Source organism: Pseudogymnoascus destructans, assembly GCF_001641265.1.
Source record: "Pseudogymnoascus destructans isolate 20631-21 unplaced genomic scaffold scaffold_19, whole genome shotgun sequence".
Classification (NCBI taxonomy): Eukaryota; Fungi; Ascomycota; class Leotiomycetes; order Thelebolales; family Thelebolaceae; genus Pseudogymnoascus; species Pseudogymnoascus destructans.
Genome location: NW_020167538.1, coordinates 548,329 through 566,244, shown reverse-complemented (window position 1 = coordinate 566,244; position 17,916 = coordinate 548,329). Strand labels below are relative to the sequence as shown.

Here is a 17,916-nt window from a genome sequence, read left to right as displayed (position 1 = left end):
GCCTGATGTATTTTTATGTATTTTTATTTAGAGATCGTAACTCTAAGTTGATAATTACCCCTTTATAAACCAAAACGCCGAACCAGTGAATCCACCAAATTTCACCCATATCCAAGCCACACATCGCCAAAACTCCTCAAACCCACCCTCCAAAGCGCCATTTCGAATGCCATCTTTCGTACCCTATGCATCTACAAACGCATCGTGGACCGCCTCGCCCTCCTCAGGCGTCAATGCATTCTCAAGTAGTTCGTGCGCCTGTTGAGATGTGTCTTCGCCTATTCCGTACTCTAGGACACCATGCTCACCCGCGGTATAATTTAGTCGTGCTAGAGCAATAAGATACTTTTGACTGCCTCCATGCACCACCGATAGTTTCTGCTGCATGTCGATTTCCGGATGTCTCTTGAACAGATAATAAAGGAGACGGATGGACTTGGTAATGATTTGAGTGAGGGTGACATGGAACGAGGGATATGAGTATAGAGCGTCCATTGAGCCCGACAGCGCTTTGACGATGCGACCGATCGCAAGGGGGTGATCTGCGAGAGCGGCAGAACCAATGGTTGAATACGAGAATGAGATAAGTGTTGTTAGAATCTGTGAGCGCAGTTTCGCCAGCGTCTTGGCATCGCACTTTGGTTTGCCTTCTGACGCGACAGGGTTGTTTCCAAGGAGATAACCGACGCGGTCGAGAATATACTTCATTTGGTCAGGCTGCGAGTCAGGTTCGACGGAGATGGGACCAATTGAGTCTTTCAGCACGCTCATGGCGAGGAGTTGAAGCATCATGTCAAAGTCTTCCACGGGCTGGTGTTGGCTCAGTGTCATGAGGACAAAGTCGAGACGCATCTGGCGCCAAAACCGAGTAGTATATTCTTTGTTGCATATGCAGCCGAGGGCAGCTAGGTGTATGGTTACAAGACAAGCGTGTAGGTCGATATCAGCTTCGTATTTGGAGTATGATTCCTGCCGGAAACGGGGAAGAGCAATTAGGACCGCTGTTTCTTGAGCGGTGGGTAGTAGGGCGTCGAGGATGAATGGAGCAATGGCCACTGTGCGCAGTTCTAGGGCGAAGGAAAGAAGATCGAGAAGGAGAAAGATAGGCTTGTAATACTTTTCGGTCAAGCAGCGAGACCACAGAGAAATAATGAGCTCACAAAGCTCTATGGGAAAGTCCGTACTGGGCGAATTGGTGCTCAAAGTTGGAAGCTTGCCCAAAATCAAGGACGTCAAAGACTCATCAGGGGCGGACGGGAATGGAAACTTTGTAAGCTCTTCAATGGTCTTCAGATGGTTTCGGTCAATCTTGTGATCCAAGACAGTTTTGAGGAAGTCAAGACTATCATCGGGTTTACCAAGCCTTTCCGAAAGAGCATCGCCGGGTACCAAACTATCAGTTTGGCCGTCCCGGTTTGTAGCTGTCTCTCCTGGCGCAACATCTAGCGGTGGAGCAGGGCTTTCCTGACCCTTTCTCTTCCTTTTGGCGCCAGGTTTCCTCGGTGAACTCTGATTCGATTTCCTGTCGTTAAATTTAGAAGGAGATCTTATCTCATCGTCGTCGAAGCCGTCTCTAAATGCAGATGTCTTGTCTTTTTTTGGTGTTGTAACTTCTATCCCTAGCGCTACTTTCTCCTTCTGTCGTATCAGACTTCGAACTTTTTCTGATTCTTCGAAGAGATCTCTCTTCGCAAATTCTAGTTCGGTGGCTCTGGTCTTTTCCGCATCTTTTGCTGCTTCAATGGCCTTTTGGTTCTTGGTTGAGTTTTCGGCGTTTAATTTTCGAAGGGCAGTCAATTCTCGCTCGTGCTCTTTGACTTGTCTTTCTTGCTTGCTTCGCACAATACTTATTTCGCCTGTCCTGGCTAGTAGGTCTTGCCTCAGCTGGTCTTTTTCTTGTTGCAACGCCTCAAGTTTCTTGCGCAGAGTTTCAACGTCCGCTTCCGGAGATGCCACATTCTGGTATGACTGGTTGCTGCGACCAGAGTCTGGTTGAGTGCTTTGCCCAGCTGTGACACTTCTAGAAGTTGGGAGAGGGTTTTTGTAAAGAGGTTTATTTGGAGGCTGTATTTTGCTTCTATCTGAGAGAGGTTGTGCTGTTTCACTCCTACTGGGTCGTTGTGCTTGGAACTGGCGAGCTTGTTGAATAGCAACAGACGACTGGAATTGCGTTAACCGGTTCGTTGGGTCAACCTGCGCCGCATCAAACACTACAGCATCATCGAGGTCCTCATCATCGAGGTCATCTCCATAGTCAGACGACGGAGGCAGTGTCAGAGCCTGGGTAGCTTGGTATTGTGTATGGCGTATTGCATTGTTCTCGATTTCATCTAACGCGTCAGGAGCTAACTCATCTAGCCCATCATCGGAGAAGAAGTCATCTCCGTCGGCTGAGTCCGCCATGCCATTGAGAAATCATTAGGAGCAATTGAAGGGAAATTGAAAGTCGCGGTTGTTGCTCAAGGCGGGACGTAAATACGTGAATTGTGCCAGCTGTCACCGATTACAGATTCGGATGCCCAACATTCCGAGTCTCCACAGTTCAAAAGCTTTACATATGGGCAAACAACAACGAGAGCAATAGTCAAATATAGCAGAGAAGGCATTATTTCTACTGTTGTCAAATATTCCAAATATCTGAATTTATCGTGCTTGCATTTCTAACTATCAAGATATAACCCACAACAGGTTACAAGTGCTAGATTTACCAGCTGTCTAGATTACGTATGGAGCTTGTGCGGCAAAGCTAAGAAAACTAACTGCGTCAGTGACCGCCTACAATTTAACAACCAACGCTACGAAAAGGGCATCGGAACAGACGTCAAAGGGGCATCTTCAAGCCACGATTCAGTTTTCGCCATAACCCCTTGCGATTCACGGCCTTTTATTTCCAGACAAGTAACTTTCAAATCGCCTCCTTGAAAGTTGAGCACTCCCTGAATTTATCGATCATTACATTGTTGAACCCTGAATCGCAAAACAGGACAACGGATCAAAAGACCCCGAACTCTGGGCCGGCACGCGCGGAAATCCTCAAAAATGGGCAAAACGCGCCGTAATATCAAATTCAACCATAGGAATGGAAGCGCAACGGGTCTTGATGGAGGACGGCGAAGCAGTTTCTCGGACATAAGTGAGGGTTCCTCAGAGCATACGTTGGGGCAGAAGACGGGAGCTGGAGGCGATGCTTCCAACGAAGTGAGGCCTTCTACCACGAATAAAACTCTCTCTGTGTGCTAATGCATGTGCCTAGCTGCAACAGACGAAGGCGCAAGAGTACGAGAAAAAGAAGCAGACCTTCATCACCAGAACGATATGGACGCTTGTCATGGTTGCGTTCTTCTTCATAGCTTTGGGCATGGGGCATCTTTACATCATCGCCATTGTCACAGCAATCCAAATCATATCTTTCAAGGAGGTTATTGCCATCGCCAATGTGCCTAGTCGGGCGCGGAGGTTACGGTTCACAAAGTCCCTGAATTGGTACTGGTTGGCGACGACGATGTACTTCCTTTACGGCGAGAGCGTCATATATTATTTCAAGCATATTGTACTGGTGGATAAGGTTCTTCAGCCATTCGCGACTCATCACAGGTTTATCAGCTTTACTCTTTACGTTATTGGTGAGTAGTTTCGTCATAACCACTGTTGTACTGTGCTGACTGGTTCTCTATAGGATTCGTTTTCTTCGTCGCATCCCTTCAAGCCGGCCATTACCGATTCCAGTTCACCCAGTTCGCATGGACACACATGGCACTCTATCTTATCGTTGTCCAAACTCATTTTATTATGAACAACATCTTCGAAGGAATGGTCTGGTTCTTTTTGCCAGTCTCTCTCGTCATTTGCAACGACATCTTCGCCTACCTTTGTGGTATAACTTTCGGACGTACCCAGCTCATTAAGCTGTCCCCGAAGAAGACAGTAGAGGGATTCGTTGGTGCTTGGGTCCTCACGGTCATCTTCGGTGTCTTCCTCACAAATGTGCTCATGAGATACGACTACTTCATATGTCCAGTGAACGACCTTGGAGCAAACATCTGGACTGGACTCCACTGCAAGGTTAACCCAGTATTCTTGACACAAGAGTACCCGCTGCCAATCTGGTTCCCATTTGCTTCATCGGTACGCATCGCACCCATGCAGTTCCACATACTGGTCTTTGCGACTTTTGCTTCCCTGATTGCGCCGTTTGGTGGCTTCTTCGCATCTGGGTTGAAGAGGACCTTCAAGATAAAGGACTTCGGAGATTCGATTCCAGGACATGGTGGAATTACCGACCGTATGGACTGCCAGTTCATTATGGGATTCTTCGCCTACATGTATTACCACAGCTTCATTGCTCTTAACAACGTCACATTGGGAGATGTTATTGAGACCGCCATACAATTGGCAGCGGAGGAGCAGATGGAACTGGTCAAGGGGATCAGCAAGCATCTTTATAACCAGGGCGTGATTTCTGATACGGTATGCTTGTGCAAATGCTTATCCAGGAGTGGGGTGCTAATACATACTAGGTATTGAGCTGCTTCAACGGCGTCACTCGTAGATGAAAGCCCAAACTCACCACTCTTATGACTTCCGGCAAAATACACATAGCATCCAAGCTCATGGTTTTTTTTTTTTTTTTTTCAACAAAATATGTATAATAAAGAAAAGAGCTAATTATGCCGCTATTCATCCCCTTTCAAAAACTTCGAGGTCTGGGAACTTGGCAAGCAGGCTTTCAAAGGGGCGGAATACGACTTCGCAGCGACGAGGAATATTCGAGGGGACGGACATAGGGTGATGATGGGAGAGAGCTAGCCTACAGGTTGGGTAATGTCAAATACGCCGAGGGAGGCCAAGATATGCGCGCGGCCGGACTTGGTTCCCCTTCCATTGAATGGTTTGCAAGGGATGAGCGGGAGATCTCTAAGCGTGGGGTCTCGTGGTATACTAGTAATACCAAAGCGCAATTATAAAAATGCTGGCTATTGGTTACGTGCATTCCCTGTCCCTCAAGCCTGATGCATGCATCTGGAGCAAAGCCAAAGTAGCCCTTTGCCCCAATCGGAGAAACTTGAGCACTTGTTGGTAAATGGACTGGGATGCGGTGCACTGAAAGATCTATCTATCCAAGTATGAAACTGGGACATACGTACCATTTTCTGCATGTGGGAGAACTTGTTTGGGGGGCTCGCGCCGAACTGACGACAGCAGAGACGGGTACACGGTATCAGAGACAGAAGCTAAAGCGAGTAATATGAATAGAAGGGTGCCCATAGCCCAGCAAGGGTGTGAGTTAGGAACGAAGGAGGCAGGGTATCACTCCTACCTACCATCTGGGTTTAGATGTCTCATGCGGGAAGATGAGCTCCAAATTGCCTCTTTCCAAATATCAAAATATTCCTATGCTGATATAAAAGAAGAAACGTGTGCTTCATATTCATCAGTAGTAACTGGCTCGAGCAATAAATATTCCGCTTATTTCCCGTCTTTCTTTTTCCTGAATCCATCAACACTCTTGCATACTCATCCAGGCTTGGTTCTGGTGGGCGGCCAAATGACTCCCCGGAATATCTCCAATACACCAGACCTTCGAAAAATTAGCTAGGGTTGGACTGATTCGACGGTGACAGATGTGCTACGGTGACAAGAATTGAACGGTAGCGGTATGGTTGTCTGTTGTCGCCTTGTTCTTGCTGCCGTCAGCTTGATGACCGTTTTCGCCAGCGATAGATGATCAGGTGTTGGTGGTGTCCGTTGTGGAGACGGCGAGCTGTTCCCACCGTGCCCTACAGTAGGTGAACATGAAGCCAGGACCCGCGGAGATCTACGCACTCTCTGATCCTGCTACGTCTGTAGTCGCCGACAGCATCCTTTAATAGGGCAATACTCGAGATTTTCCCCGACGAGCCGATATGCTGCGGTCTGTTCACGCCTCCGCAGTCTACAGTCTATGGGACCATGCTGGGCATATGTTCCCATGCTCCCGATACACATGACCCTCCACAGCAACTTACATCTCTAGTACGGCTACAGGTGGTCTTCAACTGATAAAACAAAGTAGCGGTATTGTTTGCATTGTACATTCCAAAGCTGCTATGAATATATAAATATACCCCCATTTATTTTACATTTTTCATAACCTCAGCATCCAAATCCATTTACTGCTCGTTAACAAACAGACCAGCCATTCCCTGTCCAGTTCCGATACACATGCTGGTCAACAGAATCTTCTTGTTCTGCCTCCTCAACTCGCTCAGTCCTGTGACAATCTGTCTCGCTCCAGTGCATCCCAGCGGGTGACCGAGGGCAATAGCACCACCACGGGGGTTCATCTTCTCATGTGGCAGGTGAAGGAACTCCTTGCAGTACTCCGCCATCGACGCGAACGCCTCGTTGACCTCGATGACATCGATGTCGTCGATGGTAAGCTTGTGCTGCTTCAACAGCTTTGGGATGGCAATAGATGGGCCAATACCCATGATGCGGGGTGCGAGTCCTGCAACGGTGGCACCGACGAACTTAGCCACAATGGGCTGGCCGAGCCTGATAGCGGTAGAGCGCTTCATGAGAATGACAGCGGCGGCACCATCAGTTACCTGCGAGGAGTTGCCACCAGTCGACTTGTCACCCCACTTGGCGAATGCCGGGCGAATCTTAGACAGAGACTCGAAGGTGGTGCCGTAGCGAATACCCTCATCCTTTGACACAAGGATCTTCTTCTCCTCCCCAGTCTTTGGGTCCTTGATGGTGGTCTCAATAGGGATGATTTCGTCATCGAACCATCCAGACTTTTGTGCCCTCTCGGCACGCTGGTAAGATTCCGCAGCATACCTGTCCTGTCTCTCACGAGTGATGTTGAAGTCCTTGCCGACATTCTCCGAAGTCTGGCCCATGGGCTGCATGCAGTCGGCAGCGTCCTGCGAGCCCGAGATGATATCAGCGTGGAAGGGCTTCATGGGGCTGTCGCTGCTGGCCTCAGACATGGCCTCTGCGCCAATGGCAATGCCGATCTCGATGGAACCCTCGGCAATGGCATTGGCGATATCCTGGGTGGCCTTGAGGCCGGAGGAGCAGAAGCGGTTTAGGGAGTAGGCGCCGGAAGTGTTGGGGATTCCGGCAGCGAGGGAAGCAGCACGGACAATGTAAGCGGCCTTGCCATTGTTGACCTGGTGGATGTTAGATACCGAGCTTCACATGAGAGCCAGCATAGGTAGCTGACGAGCTTTCGCAAGCTATAGTGGGGGAAGTGGACGTACGTTTCCGAGGCAGACATCCTCAATCAAGCTTGGGTCGAGGTTGCTTTGAGCGATAACCTTCTTCAACAGCGAGTACACCAAGAAGTCCAAGCCGGTATCCTTGAAGCTTCCCTTGCCAGCCTTTCCAAGCGCCGTGCGGGCGGCGAGCGTGATCACAATATCGTCGGCATTCTTAGATGTGCTGTTGTGCTATAATCAGCATCTTGCCGTTGCTTCCGTGGAAGGCGGGGAATGTTCAGTAATCAAGTTGGGGTTTAAACTTACATCGTAGAGAGGCCAGAGCCTGGAGTGATGTGCTTGAGGATGTTGGTGAGGCGTTCAGTCATCTTGACGGATAATGATAATGCTTTAAAAATTACGGAGACTTTTGAGGTTTAAAGAGGGAATGAAGTTGGGGAATTTGGGGTTGGGGGGGATTATATTATGTTTTTGGCCGAGCCGCCTGGTGTTTTTGACCTCGGCATCTCTGCGACCGGGCTTTTCCGCAACTAATCGGCCTAAATTGGATGACGTAAGCAGGCCGTTGTCTCCGCCTCCAACTCCTCCACAATACGGGGTAACACCTTGGAGGATGCACCGGATGCACCTAATCAATAAATTCTTTGCCTTTAACGCCATTTGTATCTACGACTACCGTCTATTTCTCATTTACTTGCCGTTTGTCGTCTAATACAGTGGTATCAACGCCATTCAACATGGAGTACGTTACTCAAACCCAAAACTAGAATCGAACCCCAAACTCAAAACTCCAATCGATCCAAACTGCCAAGCAACTAACCAGAGCCCTCAATTCTCGACTCATGCTCGTCACCCGATAGGGAGCCTTCGACGGTCTCGGTCAGTCTCAGCGCGTCTCCAACATCATTGACATAGTGCGTTTCACCGCCTATCATCTCAACGATACGACTCCTCACCAGTAACTCCCACACCTCTCCCTCCGTAGGTCCTCTTGAAAACCACACTCGCACGCCTCGCTGCCTGTAGCCTTCCACTATCTCTACCAGAACCTGTGCTCCACTCCCATCCAAGCCCGTCACGCCGTGGATGTCGAAAATAATGTTCCTGTTATGGTACTCCTGGCGAACGCGTGGGAGGGCAGGGTGTGCAGCTGTAGTCCCGTAGAATTCCAGTCGCCTAAGACGATTCTTCAAATCGCCTGTATTGGCAAACGTAAGTGGCTCTGGGATCTTGACAATCAGGCACCCTTCGATAAATTCTAAATCGTCGGGGTGGGATTCTGCATTTTCGAAGTGGTTGGTGTGTGGTCGTCTGCCCAGAATCTGAATGCGAGGGCGGGTCGAGTGGCGGATTACGGACAAGAGCGACAGACCAACTCCAATTGCAATACCGAAGGTTAGGGAGTAGAAAATTGTCGACAAGAAGATGATGGCCATGAGAGCAAGCTCTGGAAGCGCTCGGATACGCCAGAAAAATCTTATGTCGCTAGGGGCTTCTTCTATAAGACTCCAGGCGACGACAGTAATCATAGAAGACAAGACCGCTCTCTGCTTTTTGTTAGTACAGTACGATTTTGCATGCTAGAATAAAAGGAATTTCGGGGAGAACTTACAGGTAGATAGTAGAAGTATGGCAGAAGAAACAGAATGCAGATAATAGTGATAAGGCTTAGAAATATGCTGCTCATCGGCGTCTTTCCCCCAGTTGAGGCATTGACTTTACTTCGCCCGTAGCCTCCAAAGCCTGGCAGGGCCATGAAGCAGCCGCTAACCAGGTTTGCAAATCCCAACGCGATAAGCTCGCGGTTCGCGCTCAATTGGATGCCTTGAATCCCATCACCTTTCTTACTCTCTCCGCCGCCGAGCGCCTTCGCTGCAACTGTAGATTCAAAGAACCCGAGAAGAGCGATCACGAAGGTCGTCCCAAAAGAATCACGAACGTGCTTCATATTGGACGTCCGAAACGGCCAGCGGAATGGGAAAGAATTCCCGCCAGTTGCAGACTTAATGTCGCCAAGAACTTTGAGGCCGCGTTGGTCCCAGCCAAATTGATAGCAGAGGACGGCGGAGAGAACCACGACAAGGAAGCGGTCGGGGACGTACGCGACGTTAGGGTACCGAGGTTGGAGTCGTCTCTTGATTTCCCTATAATAGTATCAGCAATTGAACGCGGTCTTCGCAACCTGTTAAGTGTGTCTGAACATACCTGCATGTCATAATGATAAGAAAGCTCCCACCCGCAACAGCACATGTTAGCTGATGTGCGTCGTTAAAATGCGAAAACAAGAAGCCCAGCTTCTCGACACTGCTTCCATGTGTCACTCCAGCTTCCATCGCAATCCTCCCGAGACCCATCTCCTCGATCAATTGGTCAATCAAAATGATGAAACCAACTGATGAGATAAAGCCGCGCATGAAAGGGCGACTGAGTACATTCTCCAAGAATCCCAGCCTAGTCAGTCCGGCAATAAAAATGATTGCACCAGCCAGACCTGTCACCAGACCAGCCATCTGCGCCTGCGCTACGCCATCTTCGTGCCCGGCATCCGTAATGGAACTTACAATGGAGCCAACAAGAAGGGAGCCGGCGGCCTCAGGCCCTACTACCATTTGCGGGCAGCTACCGAGAAACGCATATATCAGAGGCGTGAAAACGAAGGAGTAGAGTCCATTGATCGGGGGCACATGGGCCAAGTTAGCGGCTAACGAGAGTGCCATCGGGATGTAAAACGATGCCACCGTGATTGCGGCGATGAGATCCCCACGCACGTACGCCCACTTGTATTGCTGTATCCACGCAAAAAACGGGACATAATATGTCACGTACCTATCGAGTATCGAGGGTATGTTAGCAAAGTCGCCGTATAATAACTCGCGCCTCTCTATAGAGAGTGGTCATGAAGTGGAGGGGGAGGCATACATGGTTTTGTTCAGTATTAACCCATGCTCTTCTGCTAGCCTTGCAGTTGTATTCCTCTTTGCATTATTCGTCGGTGCAATACCCGCTGCAACACTACGAAAGAAGCCTCTCTCTCTAGCGGAGTCTGTTGTCTCTTGGCTTCTAATGCTAGCTGGCCTGCTTATCGTATTAGGGCTGAAAGTCCCATGGTTGCAAGGCCCTTCATGTGCCCGTTCTGATGTGATCTCTAGCGGTCTCTGTAGTAATGGTGTGGACTCTCGTGAAACTTCCCCAGCCAGCCTGGGGGGGCGACCGAGCCAGTGTCTCGGCTCTCTGGAGTGCGACGGACTAGATTGGCTTTGAACTTCTGGGAAACTAGAGGTGGTATCTTTGTCTTTTGCCTGCGGGCCGGTCTGCTCAGCGGTAGGGGTGGTGGTACTGGGAGGGGATTGGGCGTTGCTGTTGTTGTCGCTGTTCCCGTCCACTCCGCCAGTGCCATCGCCAGGCTCACTCGCTCCCTGATCTGGCGACGAAGAGAGAGTGTGCGCTTCACGCAGTTGGCTTGGGCGCGCTGGCGCATGAAGATTTGGGGTTTGGCTCCTAATTGAGGGCGAAGGAGACTGATCGGGTCGTGGAGTCGCTGGATCTGGGCTGTTGGGCCTTGGTGGTGAAGGTGCCATGTTCGGAGACTATTAACTGAACGACATGTGCTGTGTGACGGTAACGCAATGATAAGATGCAACTCGAGCCATGAAGCAAGTAACAGTAGCTAGCAAAACGCAGATGTGTGGAGAGAGTTGTAGAATGCGTCAGCACGAAATAATATCTCGTAGGTACGTACATAGCCAAACTTTTTGGACGGATACTGGTCTAGAAGGTAAGTCCCGGTATTATGTCATGGCATTGTTTTCACATCCAGTGTACGGAAAACTAGGTTAGTCATCACGAGATCACGTGGAGCCGGCTTACTTATGTCGGTCTTCGGAGTAGATCGTTAGATAATGAATCGTCAATCACCCCATGAATACCAGACCCTTGTAACAATCGTTACAATTTGGGGGTCTTGCCCGAGATAGGGCGACAAGGGTTTGGGGGGTGATTGGATCTTCGAGAAAGAGAGGCGTGCGGCCCAGAGGGGAGCTTCAGTGCGGCGAGAAACCAGGGCGAAGGCCAGCCAGAAGGCGACGGTGACCAGTGGACCGACGTAGTTCAAAAGGAAGACGGAGAACAGCCTGGAAGACTAACATTAGGCGAGCGACACAGTGACAGGACAGGAAGATATCAGTGACCAAGATATCATAGAGAGCCAGTGAGGCCAACAGCATACAAATCGAAGAGAAGGAACAATTCGAAGGGTGGTGATTGGTTACCAGAGTCGGCGGACCAATCGGCGCACAGGAATTAACCCACATCAGAAGAGCAGAAGACAAGAAGGGGAGTCTGCCCACTTTCACGACTTGTCAATATCATCATCAAGCAGAGAATCGAGTTTTCAGTTAGAAAGGAACACAAGCTTCTGTTACTGCTAGTCTGCACGAGCAGAGGAGTGTGTGAGTTGTCGGAGAATCAGACTACCAATCAAGAGAGAAAGAATCAAGTCAACAAGAAGTGTATCATAGTGTTGTGGCCAGTGTTCACCACTAGCATAAGAAGACAACCGTAGCAGCTAAGTGAGAGGTTGGAAACGGACACTTCACGAACAAGTGCGAGCTTCAGGCCTACAAGTGGTCTAGCAGTCGAGAAAAGGGATCGATCCCTACCGCAGCTATCAAAGTAGGAGTCTAGAGAGAGTAACAAGGACATGTTGATGGACAGTGAGTCAACTGAACCAAGAGATTGGATGAATTTCGTTGGGTACAGAGAACCCAGCCCATCACCAGACTTAGGATCAAAAGAGCTCAATTTGGAAGAGTTAAGTAAATCTCGCTCTACAATTTCAACATGTCTGGTTACGGCGCTGGAGCACCAGCCGCAACAGCAGCAGAGGAACGAAGGGCATTCATTGCAGAAGCTAAGCGGATTAACCGAATGGACCTTAAGATCAGCAAGTTTTCAAATGCCCCAACACAAGACATTATAGCATTTGTTGGCTCCATTTCATGGAAGCATGGGTTGACCCAGAGCTGTCTGACGCGTCTTCCTCCCCGTGATGTTAGAATGAGATTTGCCATATCTTCCACACCAGCTATCCGAGGCGCAAACCCCCTCGCATCTAAACCAAATATATATGAACAATGACTGTCTCTTCTGTTTTAGTCAAATTGTGATTTGCTGGCCGGCGCTCGTGGATAGTAGAATGACCATTCATTCTGTCACTAAGCGTAGAACGTGGCACATTGTAAAGTTTTGCAGCAGTAATTTTTTTGGATGATTGAATAGCTTCCATAGCTAAAATGATTCGTGCTTCTTGGGTTTGTACTGACATCATCAAATGTGAAGATAACGCGTGTTGGAGTTGAAAGGTAGAAGGGTCACGAAAAGTGTCCGGGGTCATGATATGTCCGGGGTCATGATAAATCACGTTACATAATTTTTAATTTTTAATTTGAACCTCAAAATCCAACAAGGGCTAACATGCATGCTGTCGTTCATGCAACAAAATATGAATCTGCTATAACTAAAACCGTCCCATGATATATACACCACGGGCTTACAACGACAACAAATCCCCATTAGCCCCTTGTCCGCTAACAGGCGCATACATCTGCTGCGGTTGGTTCTGGTTCACCACGTAGCCCATATCATGGGTCCCCTGTGTTGGGCTGCCGCCAAACCCCTCGTCGCCATCATTAACGTTCATAGCAGCCATCTGGCGGTTCTTAACCCCCGCAAAGAACTCATCCGCGGCACTAACTGCAGCAGAAATGCTGTTGTTATTTGCGGCATTCCCGTTCATGATGTTGCGTACAGCGGCGTCGGCGGGTCGAACCTCCATCCCTAGACTTGAAAGAGTCTTTTGAGAATCCGGTCCGAAGCCGTTTGTGTATCCTGGCAGCGTATTCTTTTGGAGCGCTGGGCTTTCAGCCAGGCGACGAGGCCTTGCAGTCCGGAATACCTGCTGGACAGGCTTTAGATATACTGTAGCCAGTGTGCCTACTACAAGGCACATTTCTTCCAGCGTCTGTGGGTCCAGTTTCTCACTTTCGGCAGTGATGGGTGGTTTCTCGCCCATAACAATTTCTTTTGCAGCTGCCATATCCGAAGATAGGAGGCGCCAGTACATATAACCTCTATCCCTCAGATCTGGGTTATCAGTGTCCTCGGTCGCCCACTTCAGTACCTTCGGCACGAGGTCCTGACCCTTTGTGGGACGCTGGATGAACAGTTTCACGGTCGCAGTGAGAAGGGCAAGTTGAACTTCAACTGGCTCGTCGGCGAAGGTGTCCAGAAAGTCTTCCAGAAGAGTGTCCGAATTCTCGATTCGTCCCGCGTACTGGCCAATAATCCAAATCATAGCGGCCTTTGCTTCCGGCTCGTCCAAGGAGTCCAAGTTCTCACAGAGTGTGGATATTATGGATTCATATTGATCCGGATATTTTCGGAAAATGTTGCGAATTACCACAGTAGCCTCTTGAACAATATACGTAACTTTAGTCGCGACAAGCTCAAGAAGGGTGTTGATGCATTGCTTCGCGGCTGGTTCGATCTTGATAGCCAGTTTTCCGATGGCACGCACTGATTTCCGTACGAAGTGAACGTCAATCTCAGTCGCGTACTCTCGAAGTTCTGTCAAGACCTCCCTGATGTTCTTTTCATTCGCAAGCATGAAAATCAGTTCCAATTTTGTAACTTTGACATAAATAGGGTCGTTGTATTTGCAAAAGAAGACACGGATGTCATTTCTGAGAACTTCCGGCCGCCGTTGCAAAATCAAGAGTGCGTTTCGTAGAGCTAGATATTGGATCTCTGGACCCTTGGCCAGAAGCGTCACCAGAGGCGGCGAAAGCTTGCGGCACAGAGCCGTTATTTGTTTGTCGTCCTTAATATAGTTCATAAGGTACAAAATTACCCTTATGCAAGTGAGCACAACGGCCGAGTTTGAATGCGACAGCCTAGGGGCGATCCTCTCCGCCAGCAGTAAAGCCTCGGAGCATTCCTGTGGCAAATACGACATTAATGCTTCTAGGATATATGTCTGGCCCCATCTGTTGTCATTGTTAGCTTTGTGAGGCAAAAAGGTAGCGGGGTTCCATACTCTGAGCAGTCTGGGAGGATTTGAACCATCTTTGATGCATTACTATAGTCTATGGTAAGCTTAATCGCATCGCTCCGCTCCCAGATGTCCATGAGACTGCCTAACGCACTCGCAACTACGGTTGGGTTGTCATCTCTAAGCATAGAGTTCAGCCTCTCGATGAGATCTGATCTCTCAACCAAGTCTTTGTCGTGGTCGTATAGCTTAGCCACACAAAACGCAGCTGTTTTTCGCACATACGGGTCGGAGTCTTTCAACAGATGTTTGACGTGCGGAACTGTTCCTTCCACAAACTCCCTCACATGTATATAAGACATCGTTCGAAGTGCCAGCGCTCTGACCAGAGGGTTCGAATCTTTCATATCCTGGGTTAAGTTAGTAAATCGGGACCTAATATGCCCCTTAAGAATCTGACTTACACCTTCGAGCGTCGGAAGGGCCTTGACTGCAGTCTCCGGCTTCATTCTGGCATAGTTGACGAGGAACAAGAAGCACCTGTATCTCTGTCAGCCTCGTCACGACCCTGCGAAGCCCCAGCATGTGTATCTCCCAGTTGCACATACATCTTCTTTATCTCCAAGCTCTGTATATCCATACACGCAACCACATCTGGGAAGAGGGCCACCATATCATTATTGCTCATCGTCATATTCGCCACGATCTTTTTCAGCGCTATCTTCTTCGCGGAGTGATTCTTGTCCTTCTTTCCCCCAAAGTTGAGCTCTTGTCGCAGCTCCGCCACCTTGCCCTGTCGAGTTTTGGGTAAGCTATATGTATGCAGGTAAAGCGCAGGGGCAAACATCGCCATGGTTGGGACCGATCAGAGATTCTCTGGATCGTATTGTGGTTCGTGGCGCATCGTGCGGCGAAGTGTCCCAAGGCATTTGATGACAATATCGAATCCGAGAGCAATGCGCCCGAGAAATATAAGAGGGATGGAATGGAACATGAATGGAATAATAAAGACGTACTCTTGCAAAGAGCTTGGCATCTCCCCCGCCTGAACTCATCTTGCCTTGGTTTTCTGGTCAGTGACCAAAATGTGTATGTTACCCCTCCACAAGCAACCAGGAGCGTTGGCGCAACCGGCGGCAACTCGCAGCAAGTCACTCGCGCGCTCGCCTTGTTAGTACAGGTCGTGAGGCGCAATTATAAAGTCATCGCTCTAATCAGCGCATTCAAAGCTGAGTATCGAAAATAAATATAGAGATAGTGTTGTAGGAGTGTTGATAGGGGATATTGTTCGTTGTCGTTATGGCCGGTGCTGACTACGTCTAATAATCCAATCCGCAAGCGCGAACGATACGTACGGCCTGAGCTCATTCCTAGCTTAGCGGCACCTCCACAGGCGCGCAGCCCACCGACGACATACGTACAAGTCCAGTCCAGAACGCTTCACATAAAGGCCATCAACCAGCCAACATGTCCCAACCCATGACCCCGCCTCCACCTCCTCCGCAATGGGTCATCGACCTCAATAACCCTCCTATCTCGAAGCCAAAGACCACAACTATTCCGGATCCACCCGGATTTACAGGGGCTCCTACCAGCGGATCAAAAGTCAGCCTTGTCCACCCCAGAGCTCAATTGTCATTCCAAGAATCAAATCTAATGTGTACCAGAAGCAACAAGCTGCCGCAGGCAACAATGCACGCAAACCACCTACGACAGAAGAAACAGACACGCTTAAGCTGAAGAAGGCATGGGAGGTCGCGTTGGCACCTGTGAAGCAGATTCCCATGACCGGCTTTATGATGTATATGTCGGGCAATGGGCTTCAGATATTCTCGATTATGATGGTTGTGATGGCATTCAAGAACCCCTTGATGGGACTACTGGCGACAAACTCGGCGTTCCAACGATTCGAGAGCGAGGGAACAGCGCAGAAGTTGATGTTGGTGAAGGCCGCATATGTGGCAATGCAGATTGCGTCGTTTGGCCTGGGAATCTGGAAAGTAAATCAGATGGGGTTGTTACCGTACGTATTATGCTCTATGGGGATGAAAAGCAGAATCGTGGTCTACATGAACTAACGTGGCTTCTAGGACGACGAGATCAGATTGGCTGGCATGGGAGAGCGCGAGGGAACCATTGGAATACGCCATACCCGCGTTTTAATAGGTGTATTATATTATGTCAAACTTCAATTGCCTGTTCGTTCAAAGTGATCCCGCTGCCTATTACAGCTCTTTTCGTTAAGACTATCCACCGAACTCGTTCTGGAGCAGCATCATCTGACGGACCTTCCATGATGAAATGTAAACAACAAACACACTGGTGCAACGGTTGTCAACTCATAGTGCCCCCATAACTGATCATAATTACATTGCTTCATTTTGTTGAGTTGGCATGTTTACTATTACCCTTACAACTTGCTTCCGGTATCCTTCTTAATCCTGATTATCAACTTGCCAAACTGCTTTCCGTGCTTCATCTCTTGGAACAGCTCCTCCACGCCCTCAAGGTTATCCAACCCATCCACCACCCTCGACACCACCGGCACAATCTTCTTCTCATTCACGAAGCGAACCATCTCCCTGAACTCCGCCCTTGAACCCATAGTCGATCCTTTGAGGTCGATGTTCTTCAACACAGCCGACATGGGGAAGTCGATCTTCGGCCCCAAAGTCATGCCATAAGACACAACCACACCCCCCTGCTTCACAAACCTAACGCTCCGCTTCATGATATCCCCTCCCGCACCATCAATAATCGCATCAATCCATTTCCTCTCATCTGGTAACATCGCCAATAACTCTTTATCCCAAGCCGCGCCCTTGTAGCTCACCCCTCCCTTCGCGCCCAACGCCACCGCTTTCTTAATCTTGCCCTCATCTCCACTCGTAACCCAGACATTGCATCCCTTTGCCACAGCAAACTGCAGCGCATTCAGCGCCACACCGCCACCAATCCCAGTAACCAGGATATTCCTTCCCTCCAGCGCCTCTCCAGACTTCGTCACCAGCGCCCGCCACGCAGTCAACCCAGTGAGAGGCAGCGCCGCGGCCTGCGCATCATTGAGATGCTCCGGTGCGAGCTCTACCTCTGTCTCGGGTATAACCAGGACCTCCTGCGCGGTGCCAACCTCGTTCATTGTCGTCCCTCCAAGGATCCCAATGAAAGTTTCAGGGCCGCTGACTTGAGATTCCCAGCCATGGGCGGGAGTGAGAATAACTCGCTTTCCATTGAGTTTGGAAGAGCCTGAGGTGACTACTCCGCAACCATCGGCGAGGAGGGGGGTCGTGAATGAGATGGCGGGGTAGAGCGATTGGCGGATGAAGAGGTCGCGGTGGTTGAGGGCTGCGGTCAAGATCGATACTTGGATTTCTCCCTGGGCCGGAGTCCGCTTCTCTACATTGGCCAATTTAAGGCTGGGGAACCGCGTTAGTTTTGGATGGGAACCGGACGCGGCGGGCGGTTCTCACGGATGGTAGACAACACCTGGCTTGCCCTCCGCCTTGGTGATGCTGAGTGCGAGAGGCATTGTGAGTTCTATAGTGTTCGGATATATGTATATGCTCGCTCAGATCAAAATTATATAATTCTGTTTGCTTAATGGGTTAATAGCTCTATTATATTATATTTCGCGGATTAGTGAGCCCCGCATTACACTGCCGA

The 17,916-nt window shown here is 49.4% G+C and overlaps 7 protein-coding genes across 7 annotated transcripts; 2 read left to right on the top strand and 5 right to left on the bottom strand.

The window, feature by feature from the left end:
• Positions 1-2,462, bottom strand: VC83_06786 (uncharacterized protein). Its single transcript, XM_024470375.1, has one exon. It carries the CDS (start codon positions 2,401-2,403, stop codon positions 184-186), a length of 2,220 nt encoding a protein of 739 aa, XP_024321729.1. The 5' UTR covers positions 2,404-2,462; the 3' UTR covers positions 1-183.
• A 96-nt stretch (positions 2,463-2,558) lies between these two features.
• On the top strand, positions 2,559-5,420 carry VC83_06785 (uncharacterized protein). The gene is made up of 4 exons (XM_024470374.1): positions 2,559-3,198; positions 3,254-3,623; positions 3,677-4,467; positions 4,518-5,420. The coding sequence occupies exons 1-4, from the start codon at positions 3,040-3,042 to the stop codon at positions 4,551-4,553; spliced, it is 1,356 nt and encodes a 451-aa protein (XP_024321728.1). The 5' UTR covers positions 2,559-3,039; the 3' UTR covers positions 4,554-5,420.
• Positions 5,421-5,969: 549 nt separating this feature from the next.
• VC83_06784 (uncharacterized protein) lies at positions 5,970-7,690 on the bottom strand. Its single transcript, XM_024470373.1, has 3 exons — positions 7,512-7,690; positions 7,248-7,428; positions 5,970-7,157 (listed from the first exon to the last, which is right to left on the bottom strand). Exons 1-3 carry the CDS (start codon positions 7,571-7,573, stop codon positions 6,150-6,152), a joined length of 1,251 nt encoding a protein of 416 aa, XP_024321727.1. The 5' UTR covers positions 7,574-7,690; the 3' UTR covers positions 5,970-6,149.
• Positions 7,691-7,830: 140 nt separating this feature from the next.
• VC83_06783 (uncharacterized protein) lies at positions 7,831-12,562 on the bottom strand. Its single transcript, XM_024470372.1, has 5 exons — positions 11,073-12,562; positions 10,125-10,968; positions 9,411-10,031; positions 8,818-9,349; positions 7,831-8,752 (listed from the first exon to the last, which is right to left on the bottom strand). The coding sequence occupies exons 2-5, from the start codon at positions 10,781-10,783 to the stop codon at positions 8,021-8,023; spliced, it is 2,544 nt and encodes an 847-aa protein (XP_024321726.1). The 5' UTR covers positions 10,784-10,968; positions 11,073-12,562; the 3' UTR covers positions 7,831-8,020.
• VC83_06782 (uncharacterized protein) lies at positions 12,563-16,423 on the bottom strand. Its single transcript, XM_024470371.1, has 5 exons — positions 15,270-16,423; positions 14,862-15,046; positions 14,718-14,793; positions 14,299-14,663; positions 12,563-14,248 (listed from the first exon to the last, which is right to left on the bottom strand). Exons 1-5 carry the CDS (start codon positions 15,306-15,308, stop codon positions 12,754-12,756), a joined length of 2,160 nt encoding a protein of 719 aa, XP_024321725.1. The 5' UTR covers positions 15,309-16,423; the 3' UTR covers positions 12,563-12,753.
• On the top strand, positions 15,721-16,416 carry VC83_06781 (uncharacterized protein; the record flags this gene model as incomplete). Its single annotated transcript, XM_024470370.1, has 3 exons — positions 15,721-15,858; positions 15,921-16,276; positions 16,344-16,416. 3 exons carry the CDS (start codon positions 15,721-15,723, stop codon positions 16,414-16,416), a joined length of 567 nt encoding a protein of 188 aa, XP_024321585.1.
• On the bottom strand, positions 16,424-17,852 carry VC83_06780 (uncharacterized protein). Its single transcript, XM_024470369.1, has 2 exons — positions 17,724-17,852; positions 16,424-17,669 (listed from the first exon to the last, which is right to left on the bottom strand). The coding sequence occupies exons 1-2, from the start codon at positions 17,780-17,782 to the stop codon at positions 16,664-16,666; spliced, it is 1,065 nt and encodes a 354-aa protein (XP_024321724.1). The 5' UTR covers positions 17,783-17,852; the 3' UTR covers positions 16,424-16,663.
• Between the last annotated feature and the right edge of the window lie 64 nt (positions 17,853-17,916).